Source organism: Neopsephotus bourkii, unplaced genomic scaffold, assembly GCF_033783945.1.
Source record: "Neopsephotus bourkii isolate Nb327-2 ecotype Australia unplaced genomic scaffold, CSIRO-AGI_Nbou_v1 NB_1279, whole genome shotgun sequence".
NCBI lineage: Eukaryota > Metazoa > Chordata > Aves > Psittaciformes > Psittacidae > Neopsephotus > Neopsephotus bourkii.
In genome coordinates this window covers 3,866,079-3,877,935 of record NW_026901764.1, presented here as the reverse complement: position 1 = coordinate 3,877,935, position 11,857 = coordinate 3,866,079, and the positions used below count along the sequence as shown (strand labels likewise).

Below are 11,857 nucleotides of genomic sequence, written 5' to 3'. Positions count from 1 at the left end.
CTTAGTTTTCACATATACTTGAAAATATACATACTGCAAGCGAAGAAGGGCCTTCATCCATTTTTCTCTTTGATTTGCGCATGCTTTACAACACACTTTTGTGTGGAAGATGGAAAAAGCAAGAGATGAGGAACAAAAAATAATTTCAACTGATTGGAGCTATCATCAAGTGAACAGTAATGCAACAAATAATTTGATAGTACTTGCCCAGCAGATGAGATGTGGCAGGATTTATGTTTTAACAACAATATTAAATCAGCAGAAGGTTTGTTATTCCTTACAAAAAAAGTCATTTTCTATACAATGCTAAGTTATTTTGTTGCTTTGTGCTGGAGTGAGAGAAATATAAAGAAATGAGTAAATTTGATTATGATTCCATATAAAAAAAATAATTCTGTGAGCGATCCCAAGCTAATGAGATGCTGCAATGTCCTGGCTGGGAATGCCATGAGATTGCTTTAGGAAAAAAATTTTAAAAGGAATTAAAAAAGAAGAAAATAAATAACACAAAACAAGCAAAGAGTTGCACAAATAGGATTTAAAAATAATACTACAGCAGGCACAGGAATGACTGATCTCAATGCAGTGAGAACAGGTGGCTTTGGAGCTGGAGCATGAAGTTCTGCTGAGACTTTGAAGGGAAAGCTCTCACATCCATTACTCAAATGATATCCAAGCAGTAGGAAAGAGCCTTATTGGCAATTTGCAATTAAAAAAAAACAAAATTGTTGTGTTTTTTTAATTATATAATTGAAAGGGGAATAGGCCCCATATGACCTAATCTAATTTTGCATTATTCAACAGAATTCCACATGCTGAATTAGGAGTTAAGGGCTAAAGATACAGAGGAAAAACAAACTTACCTACACAAATGCAGAACAGCCCCACCAAAGTTATCAGGTGTTCCTGGAAACAGTCATGATTTTCAGAGCTGTCAGAATTTTTAATAAGCCACTGAAGGTTACTTACAAAAAACATGCCTCTGATATGATGATTTTGGCAATACAGCACTTCCTTATAGTAGCTATTTGTATCCTCAGGAATGTATGGATGGACATGTTTTAGATTAAATTTCCTACCAATAATATAACAACCTTATCGATCCATGTTAATGAGCATAGAAACCAACTTTCCATATTTTCTTTTTCCTCCAATAAGGCGGGTTACAAAAAAATATTCAAACATAATAAGAGGAACTAAAAAAGTCCCATGAATCATAGGTCTCTGGGTAAAGCATCTAGGGTTTGGTGGCAACAGAGATACGTCTGACAAGAGGAAGGATGAGCTACAGGAGCAATAGAAAATTTTTAACAGGTGTGAATGCTCATGTGTAATTGTTTCAGCTGGTGTCTCATAAGCAAAAGAATTCATTTCAAGGGGAAGTTACCATGTGTCAATTAAAAAATAAGTATATCACAGAAAGAGCAGATTTTAACATTTATTTTTTTACTCCAATTTCCATTTTTTTCACAAGCACGTTTGTTTAACAGTAGTTCAAGAAGTATTACAATGCTAACTACAGTTTGAAGAAAATATTTTGGCACAAGACAGTGCCAAAGTAACAAAATAAAAACAATAAATAACCCACTTTACACATGCTGAACAAAACAAAAATTACATGCAATAAACTTAAAATTCATACTCTGTACTACCACTTAGGGTAACCCTTTCTAAGAAGTACTCATATCATGTTAGTAACATACACATATTCATAAAAATAGAAACTTTAACAAAATGCTTAATTCAAGCAACACAGCGATGCAATATGAATCAATTCAAGAAGTTAAATGGTCCCAAGGAAGCCAGAGAAAGTGGTAAGCACACAACAGTGTACAAGATGATGATCTCAAACAAGATATTGAGCGAAGGAGTTCCTTAGCCATGCTTGTTTATTTCCCTGCTAGAAACCGTATCACATTGACATCTTCTTGAGCTTATGGCTGTTAAAAGAATGAGAGAACACACATAAATAATGATCTCAGCCACAGGTCAGTTATAGATTTCTGTCTCCAAGGTATAGCACCACCTGGGAGAACAGCTCAGACAGAAAAAGGGAGATGTGACATAACTGTCCCCAAGGAGACTCTAAAAAAGAGTAACTATGTTTGACCAGAGATGGAAAGACAAATATTTTCTGCATTGCCATCAGAACTGGTATTCAGAAGATGTAAGAAACAGGCTTTCATACCTGCTCTGTTTTCATAGGATTTAGATTTTTAGATTCCTACCTCAGGAAAAGAAGATGCTTCTTCACCCACCCCTCTTTAGGATTTACACAGGCGTTCAACCCACTGTAGGTGTGGAAACTGGAAATGAAATAACGATAAAGAGATCAGTAAGCCATTAGACAGCCCTGCTGTTAAATACTGCAAAGATTCATTTGGTCTAAAACATGCATCATATTTACTCTATATAATAAATAATAGCAACTGCTTTTGTAAGTGCCAGTTAGATATGGGATGTTCTACAACCCCTCCAACACTATATGAACAAAAAGAAACAAATCTAAATGTAACAGCTGCTTCAGTCATTTTTTGCACCATAAAGTTGTGCTCAATTTATTGGAACTCTTAGGACAAAGAACTTTTCTGGATACCAAAAGTAATTTGTGAGACTAAGGAAAATAGTTGCTGTCAACTATTAGGAAGGCTAAAACCTTGTGGAAAAAAAAATAGATCTCCATGAATTAAGCAAACTCTTGTCATTTATGTGTCTGTTAAGAGGTTTTGGCAAGGGAATACTCTCTGTTGGCTAGAGATGAAGCATGTCTTTGTTTGCACAGCTGAATCCTAAAATGTCAGATTTATTATTTACACTGTACGGCTGTCCTAAGAGTTAACAGTCCTTATCAAATAGAGGGTTTGTTTACAGGAATTATATACAATTTATTCAGTTAATTTAACCTTTTGAAAAAGCAAGAAAAAATCATGCTTATATTGTTGAAATTGCTGTGTCTGCCCAAACAGACATCTTAAGACTAATACATGTCAAAAAAAAAAAAAACCCAGAAGATCTTCTAAAAAATAACTTACATGATTGCATGGATATCGCAGACTTCACTGGAGAGCTGTTCAGTATAACCCTTTAGGGCCCACCGAGGTAGACGCACCTTGGTGTAAGACAGGCAGCAATCCTGGTTGCTTTGTGCTGAAATGAAGCAAAATGACAAAGTAAATAAACCCCATTTTGGACCATGCTGCCTAGAGCACTCACTGTTCAGCTCTCTGACTATCCAGCTCCTCATTGACAGAAGAGGAGGATTAGGCAGCATATTTGGCTGAAAAAAATCCCTTTCTCCTCACCCTCATACTGCTGCCAGCTGCAAGCATGCACAGCCCGACATGGCTGGCATGCTGTAGGGTGGCACGCAGAACCACTTCATGGGGTTGAATGCCCAAGCTCACTTACCTTCAGAGGTGCCACACAGGAGCAGTGCCAGGAGCCCTAGCATGGAAACCAGGACCAAGCTCTTGCTGCTAAAGCCAGCCATTTCCACTCCACACAGCAGTTGTGCTCTAATGAGTGCTCAGCTGCTACCTGCTCGTCTTGCCAGCTTTGCCGCACCTCCACCTGCTTATAAAGGGGTGGCAGAAGCCGCGGGAATTCACCTGCGGGCGGGTTCCTCTGTCATCAGTGGGTTTTCCCATGTCAATTTCCATCATGCCTAATTTGGCCCCTTCCTGGTGCTATAACTGGAGATAACAGTGTGCTAGGGAGTTTTTGTTTTTTTTTTTTTTGTTGTTTAAGTAGGTTAGAAAATTCAGCCAAAAAGAAAAGGAAATATAAGGCTGTGAGGTAATGGTTCTGTGGGTGAAGCATTTGTATTTTTAGGGGTAGGAGTGTGGGTTGTGAAATGAGGAAAGTCAAATGTAGGTAACTGTCAATGTTACCTACAGAAACTGCAGATCTGCTGTGTTCTAGCTTATTAAGCCAAAGTTGGGGTGAGAGGGAGGTGGGCCTAGCCCATTCAGTTTCATTTCAATATGGCATGCTCACAGGAGCTGGGTAAGTACCTGCAATGATACCAAAGCCCTACATTAACATTTACTGGTTAGCCAGTACAGTAATGTCAGACTTCCCATATTACTGCTTTCTGAGCTCTAGACTGTAGTATTTATGAGGACATGTGAGCAATATTGAGTACTCATGGAAATGGGTTTCTGTACCCATATATTCACTGCTATCACTTTCTACCTGTTTGTTATACATCTGAACTATTTAATCCGAAAACAGAACTAGCTTAAAACCAACTTGAAACGAGGTCTGTATTTTCCACTGAATCTGTACTGTCCAGAATGTATTAATGCTGCTTTATGAGCAATAGTTGTACCTTGTTACTTTCCCATGCCAACCTGTACCTGACAATTGTGACTCCTGAACATTCAATTAAAACACACACAATCTTAAAACTGTCTCACACGGTTCATAAGAAACCCCCAGGGAGAGGCTCTGTCATCACAGCAAGTACACTGTTTGAGCTGCTACTGGAAGCTGGTACTTTCCAGTGCTGTTTAGTGACCTGTGTGAAATGAATGTGATGGCTACAGGCCATGTCCTGGTCAGCTGGTATACACAAGAGGTACTGCCAATTCCAGGTGATTACAGAGTAACCTGAGCTGTAAGTACCTTTTCGTAAGTTAGAGCTCAGGGATACGGTCATTTATTTGGAACTACACACCTATTTTTCACAGACTACCAGTACCTTTCATGAAGGGTGCATTCCCATTATTTCTTCCTAGAAATGTAAAAAATCTGAACTCTGGAATAGACTATTATTCAAAGACATTAATCTTTCAACATAACAGCCAGAATTTAAGGAAGATCATATGGCTAGGGCACATACGAGCAGTCTTGCAGCATGCATGGCTTCACACATGTTGGAGATGCTTCTCCTTAGGGCCACTGCCACTGGCCAAGGGTCATGGGAAGAGGCAACAAAGATTCCATGCCCTGAAGTTTTGATTTTTTCTTTATGAATTATAGTGAAATATCATAAATGTACATAAACATCAGTGCTCTCTATATGCAGCTATTATATTAAAAAAAAAAATCCTGGCTGTCCAGTAACAACCTTGGATTATTTCAGTACTTCTTATTTTTAAGCAGGAGTTCACAACATCTAATCAAGCAAGTGCCTTTAAGAAGATTTGAAAATTAGGCATTGGGTTATCAACCTGCATTCCTCTACTTCCACTCTCCCATTTCTCTCTAGTGTTGATCCTTGAAAAGTCTCCAGCTACTTTAGACAGAGAACATTCTAAGATTGTCAAGACAGTAACCACATCTTCTTATCCATGGATTAGTATCAAGACCATCGAAAGCACTAAGCAAACAATAATTTTTAAAATTGCCAAAAAGTCTTCCAGAAAAAAGATGTTTGTCTCCTGTCTTGCTAAAGCACTTGTTGCTCCTTAAGTTCATGTCTCCTTTGTTAGTTTGGAGACTTGAGACATAACTGATTAGGATGATAATAATGCTTATTGATTAGGCAGCACATTTTTAAAAAGCTAATATTTTAATTGGCTAATAAAAATACCACGGTTATTGGGAATATTACTTCACAATTATAAAATCATACTGAGCTAAAATGCTGTTATTTACTATTAACACAAATATAGTGGTTAAATCTATTGATTAAATTATTCTAAAGAAAAATTAAAATATCACTAATAAGTGCTACTAAATTGCTATTCTGCTGCCTTGTTTCATGCGTTGAGTATTAAGGTACAAATCTAACCTTCCTTACGAGTTTATGCATTCTTGCTCCCACCTCTTGTACTGTTTTTCAGCCATAGAGCTGGTGGAGATTCTGGTGGGTTAACAACAGGGATTGCATCCACAGGCTGGCTTAACCACTGCCTGGAGGCAGCTACACTTTTCCTGTCAGAAGGTCCTTTCATTTCTTGCTCTCCTTAATTTTATACCTTATTCCCCAGTTTTTCTTTTTCTTGAACCCACCTTTTCACCACCCCTGCATCTCTTTTCCTGTGCCCAAACATCTCACACATAACTCACACCTAACTAATTTTCCTCATTGACCCCAAATCTATTACACCCATTCCAAACTTTGGTCTTTCTTATGCCATTTCCTAGGCAAATACAGCTGAACATGTGATTACCAATGCTGTTATCTAGTTGGAGGCAGCCTTGTATCTCAGGTCTCCCTTCTCACTCTACAGCTCTATTTCTTCCCCATTCAGAAGATAGAATCTTCTCACTTGAGCTTTGACACCCCTTCCTACTCCTAATTAAGCACAAGCAGTTTGGATACCAAAGCAATGACATGACCCAGTTAATGCTCAGCCCATACTCCTGTCCTCAGGCAATTTTCATTGCACCTCTGATAGAAAAGAGAGGCCAGACTGGTGTCCTGTGTTACAGCAGAACTCTTGCTCATGATACATGTTTCATCTCATTGGTTTGATTTTGGAAATCAGGTTAAAATTTAGATTTTAAACAAAAGCCATGAGGAGGGCCTCAGCTTCAGGAACCCTATGTACAAAGTACTTTTGGTTTATTTGCACAAAGTAGTTTAAAAAATAAAATCAAGAAAGGTTTTTGAAGTTGCCTGCTAGGTCCTGCTATGACTCAGAACCATATCTTATCAGTCTTTGCAAGTCCATAATGCAAACAGAAGGCAAAAAATTATAAAACCAGGTTAACACTTATGTGTTCAAGGGAAGTGATTGCTCCCTGCGGATGAGGGGATGGTGAATGTTGTCCACTCTGATCCAGTGAGACTTTCAGCCTGGTTTCCCTTACCATGACCAAATAGTGCTGTATGGATTGGCCAGAGGACAGGTGAAAGACTGGTACACTGGTGTCCTGCATGGCCACCAGCACCTCAGAGACTGTTCATGGGCATTGTGGATCGTCATTGCTGTGCCAATACATTGTGTTTGGTGTCCTGGTACTGATGCAGTTAGGAGGCTGCACATGGAGGAGAGGTCAGGGAGGAGGCCACAAGGTCAAGGGACACCGTTACCTCCCTGCACTGGGGCCTGCAAGGCTGTGTGCAGAGGCCTGTGCCCAGGGCCTCCTCAGAGGGGCACAGCCAAAGCACAAGAGGCTGCAAACACCAGTTGCAGAAAGGGAAATTCTCATCAGACATAGTGAAAACCCCTCTTCACAGCAAGGTAGGTGAAGTTCTGGGACAGGTTGCCCCAGAAGGGGATGTGAAAGCCCAGTTTGAATACCCTTGGAGGTACTCAAGCCTCAGTTGGACCTGGACCTTCCGTGAGCATGATCTTACAATTGTGTTCCTTCCCAAGCCACAGTCAAGCCCACATTTTTTCTGTTTCTGTCATGTCTGTTTTTTCTTCTCTTTTTAGTTTCCTAACGTGTTTCTTCCCAGCTTCCCGTTGCTGTTTCTCAACTTCCCTCACTCCTGTCAGACCTTCTCAGATCCCCTCACAAACCCTGATCACTCTCCCTCCCTGTGGCTGCACTCAATGTAAGACAAAGCACTAAAACACAGATCAATTAAGTTTTCAGCCTCTCCTAAACCTCCCTTCCTGTTGTTCCAGAGGCCAGAGGGTACATACCAAACCACTCCTGTGTGTACTATAAAAGATAAGGTAAAGATAGCTTAGGTTCCTGTGCTGTAGAGCCATTCAGAGTTGTGAAAGGAGAAGAAAAGTATCAGGGAAAACAGAGCATTTTCCAAGGTGATACTGGGAAACTGATAGTTCTGAGTAGTTTGAGGATGTTAAAGAGGGGACCTGGGGAGTCAGACTGCTCTTGGACACCAGCTGCAGAGGTACAGCCTCTCTCTCCCTGCTTTCCCTGATCATCAGTCTGCTGTCTCCAAGCAATATATTTCTTTTATTTTAGCAAAAGGCTTTTACTCACAGAAATACCTGATGAAAGTCTGAAGTTCTGAAGGGTCTTAATTGTTCAACCTTGGTAAACACCACTGTACCAGTGGAAAAATTGGCATTATTTCTGAGGGATGGGCTTGCCCCATCACTCTCCCCATTGCAGAACAGTACAGAAGCAGACCACCTCGTTTCTAGGTACATGTAGAGTTGTGACAATAAAGCTATGCCTCTTTTCATTCAAAATCTTGCATATGAGAAGACATATGCACATACGGAATTCAGAACTGCACATGACTGGGAAAGCAGTTTAAAATGCTTTGAAACTGTGGCCCCACAATAGTAATCTATTCAATTATGCAGCTCTGCTGTGAGATCCTAAAAGCCATACAATGCAAGGCTTAAAACACTCTTCTGAAGAGAGACACAGAGAAGGAATTTTATAATCATTAACTATTTGACTGATAAGCTACAGCTTATAATGAGTTCTTTATGGGTTTAGGTCTAATATTTAACACAAAAGATTAAAAAAAAGAAACAAAACAAACCATAAAAACATCCCTCACCTATCCTGATGTCAGATGCTGTCTACAATGTCTTTACCTGTCCACTACAGTAAGACAAGAAACACATTGACATTTTCTGAGTAGCACATTAATGAAATTAATGGCATCCTGGGTTGTATTAGAAGGGGGGTGGTTAGTAGGTCAAGAGAGGTTCTCCTTCCCCTCTACTCTGCCCTGGTGAGACCTCATCTGGAATATTTGCCAGTTCTGGGCCCCTCAGTTTAAGAAGGACAGGGACCTGCTGGAGAAGTCCAGCCAGGGCAACTAAGATATTAAGGGGGACATCCCCTAGAGGAAAACGAGGGAGCTGGGTCTCTATAGTTTGGAGGAATGAGGGTACCTATATGATATAAATATATAAAGGGGATGTCACGGAGAGCCAGGCTCTTCTCAGTGGCAAACAATGAAGGACAGGGATGGTACAAATGGACACAAGAGTTCCACTTAAACTAGAAGAAACTTCTTCTCAGTGAGGGTGACGACACTGACAGGCTCCCAGGGAGTTGTGATCTCCTGGAGACATTCAAAACCCCCTGGACACTTCCTGTGTAACCTTATCTAGGTGTTCCTGCTCCGGCAGGGGTATTGGACTAGATGATCTTTTGAGGTCCCTTCCAATCTCTAACATACTGTGATACTGTGATACTGTGAAATTTCCATTTCTATTCATCCTTGCAAATGATGTTATTACATATTTCTGCCCTTGTCTGAACTGCTGGAAATAAAACATTATAGCAACACAGCTGATGAACAAGGAAGAAAAGAACCAAACAGAGGAAATTCCCTTCTGCAATTTCTAATGGTTTAGAAGGCTTTTGACAGAGCAAAGAGCATGAAAAGACACTAGATCAAAGGAACAGGGCCAAATGCGGGGTTTAAAACATTGCATAATCCCCAGTGATGAAATACATACTAAATCCCAAGCACAAAAGTTCCACAGGTAACTTGCCCAATATCTCTGGAGCCTTAGAGGCTATGATGCAATACAGTACTTTCATGCAGTTCATTTGCATGACTGACAAAAATTCTTATCTGAAGGAAGAAACCAATTTTCACTAATTATAAGTTGCGCTTCATAAGGAATAGATCTAGAAATACTACTGAATGGCACTTCTTTGATGCAATTATGGACAAATTATATTCCTGTTGGGAGAAATTAATCTCTGATGTATCAGAAGTGCAGGTTATGAGAAGGCTGGTGCGTCCACTGTGAACAGCCCAGCACCCTTCCTAGCTTGTTGCTTACCACTATGTACATATAGGAGATGAATATTTGGTGTTCTGAGGGCAGGTTTCCCTCTTTCAAAATTAACCTTCCATTGTAGCCAGTCACCTTTTCACAGAAATGGACCTCTCAAAGTTGAAGGCAAAACTTATAGTTGGAAATAAGCATGGAAAAAAATACACTACTGGGTTTCTGTGGCAAGGTTTTGGTAGAACGGGTTCTAACAGAGTGGCTTCTGTGAAAAGCTGCCAGAAGCTTTCCCTAGGTCTGATAGAGCCAATGCCAGCCAGCTTCAAGCTGAACCCGCCACTGGCCAAGGCCAAGCCCATCAGTGACAGGGGTAACACCTCTGGGATAACATATTTAAGAAAGTGGAGAAAAACACCCAGGCAGAACAATAACAGCTGAGAGAGAAGAGTGAGAACTGGTGAAACAAGCCTCAGACACCAAGGCTGGTGAAAGTCAGGAAGGAGATGCTCCACACCCCAGAGCAGAGATTCCCCTCCAGTCCGTGGTGAAGACCATGTGAGGCAGGCTGTCACCATGGAAGGCCACAGTGGAACAGATATCCACCTGCAGCCCATGGAGGACCCCATGCCAGAATAGGTGAATGCCCAAAGGAGGCTGTGACCCCATGGGAAGCCCACAGAAAAGTGTTTCAGAGCAGCCCTATAGAGAAGGACTTGGGGGCATTGCTCAATAAGAAACTGAACATGAGCCAGCATTGTGCCCTTACAGCCCAAAAAGCCAGCCTTATACTGGACTGCATCAAAAGGAACATGACCAGCAAGTCAAAGGAGATGATTCTGCCCCTCTGCTCTCATGAGATCCCACTCTGAGTACTGTCTGCAGTCCTTGTGTCCTCAACATAAGGACATGGAGCTGTTGGAGCAAGTCTGGAGGAAGGCCATGAGGATAATAAGGGGGCTGGAGCACCTCCCGTAAAAAGACAGGCTAAGAAAATTGGGTTTGCAGCCTGGAGAAAAGAAAGCTGTGTGGAAACCTCATCCAGTATCTGAAGGGGGCCTACAAGGATGCTGAAGAGGGACTCTTTATTAGGGACTGTACCGATACAACAAGGGGTAATGGCTTCAAACTTAAACAGGGGAAGTTCAGGCTAGATATAACCAAGAAGTTCTTTTGGGGCTGGTGAGGCACTGGCACAGGCTGCCCAGGGAAGCTGTGAATGCTCCATACCTTCCAGTGTTCACAGAGAGGTTGGACAGGGCCTTGAGCCATCTGGTCTAGTGGGAGGGGTCCCAGCCCATGGCAGGGGACTTGGAGCTAGGTATTCTAAGGTCCTTTCCAACCCTAACCGTTCTATGGAGGTTTTACTCATCCACACTTGACATAGAACACTTGCTCTCTGGAGTACTTAGTACATGATTAAGACAGCTGGCATTTTGTCATGTATTACTAGAAGATAAGTTTAAAAATACCCAGTAACATCTGCTTATTTTTAATTACTAAACAAAAAACAAACAAGTTTTGTTTTAATAGACATTAGTTAACACTATTGAGTGTCTTTGTCATGAACATTGTCAGAGTAGCCAATGGCACAGACCTTCTCCAGACAAATGTTGCAATCACTGGATTTTCAGTACTACACAGTTACATTATAGGGACTTTCCTCTGTGGAGATTTAAACCACGGTTTCCCAAACCAGCTGGTTCAAACTTCCATCTGTCCAGGAGTCCTGGACATAAAGAATCCATAGGAATCCAAAGCCCTAGATCCTTCCGTCCCAACTTTTACAGGTTCTTTTGCATACCACCACTGAGATACTGCCCTTCTTATCTTCCTATACCCTTAAAACTTTCTGGACCTTAATCTGAACCTCTATATTTCTGCAAGAGGTATTTGGGGGCCCCAGCAAAAGGCAGCCTTGCCCCAGCTCCCATTAAGGAAGTGTCTGCTTTTCCTCTTTCTAAAGGTTCCCCTTGGCTGCTTTAAGCATGTGTTGCTTGTCCTCATTTTCAACGTCTCTCTCACCTTGTTGCTGGCCTGGACAACTCCAGCCAGCCTCAGCAGTACCCTGATGGTTAGGCCCTTGGCCAGTACTTTAAGTATGAAACATCCAAGACTGCTCACAGGCTTCAGGTCCTCCTGCAAACAAGGGCTTATTCTGCAAGAGCAAGAGCCAGAGACAGAAAAGCTGCTGAAATGCAAGATGTTCTAAGACAAGCAATCTGGGCTTGACAGAAATCTCCTATTCCAAAATGAATTGTTTTACAAGAACATCTTTGCCT

General features: G+C 41.1%; 1 protein-coding gene across 5 annotated transcripts; it reads right to left on the bottom strand.

Annotated features, from left to right (window-relative positions):
* Positions 1-1,447: 1,447 nt before the first annotated feature.
* Positions 1,448-8,376, bottom strand: CCL20 (C-C motif chemokine ligand 20). 5 transcript variants are annotated; one of them, XM_061365298.1, is made up of 6 exons: positions 7,253-8,376; positions 3,895-4,013; positions 3,409-3,692; positions 3,033-3,147; positions 2,229-2,306; positions 1,448-1,940 (listed from the first exon to the last, which is right to left on the bottom strand). In XM_061365298.1, the coding sequence occupies exons 3-6, from the start codon at positions 3,488-3,490 to the stop codon at positions 1,913-1,915; spliced, it is 303 nt and encodes a 100-aa protein (XP_061221282.1). In that variant the 5' UTR covers positions 3,491-3,692; positions 3,895-4,013; positions 7,253-8,376; the 3' UTR covers positions 1,448-1,912. The 5 variants fall into 5 exon arrangements, with proteins under 5 accessions (XP_061221282.1, XP_061221283.1, XP_061221286.1 ...); XM_061365299.1 differs by having other exon boundaries at positions 3,409-3,608; XM_061365302.1 differs by having other exon boundaries at positions 3,409-3,570.
* Positions 8,377-11,857: the final 3,481 nt, after the last annotated feature.

What these genes read in the sequence shown, in the direction of transcription:
- CCL20 (XM_061365298.1), bottom strand. Translation starts at nt 3,490, where the DNA reads ATGGCTGGCTTTAGCAGCAAGAGCTTGGTCCTGGTTTCCATGCTAGGG. An exon ending in TGCGATATCCATGCAATCAT is followed by an intron (nt 2,307 to 3,032) that starts GTAAGTTATTTT and finishes TTTCATTTCCAG; the next exon opens with TTTCCACACCTACAGTGGGT. An exon ending in AAGCATCTTCTTTTCCTGAG is followed by an intron (nt 1,941 to 2,228) that starts GTAGGAATCTAA and finishes TTCTTTTAACAG; the next exon opens with CCATAAGCTCAAGAAGATGT.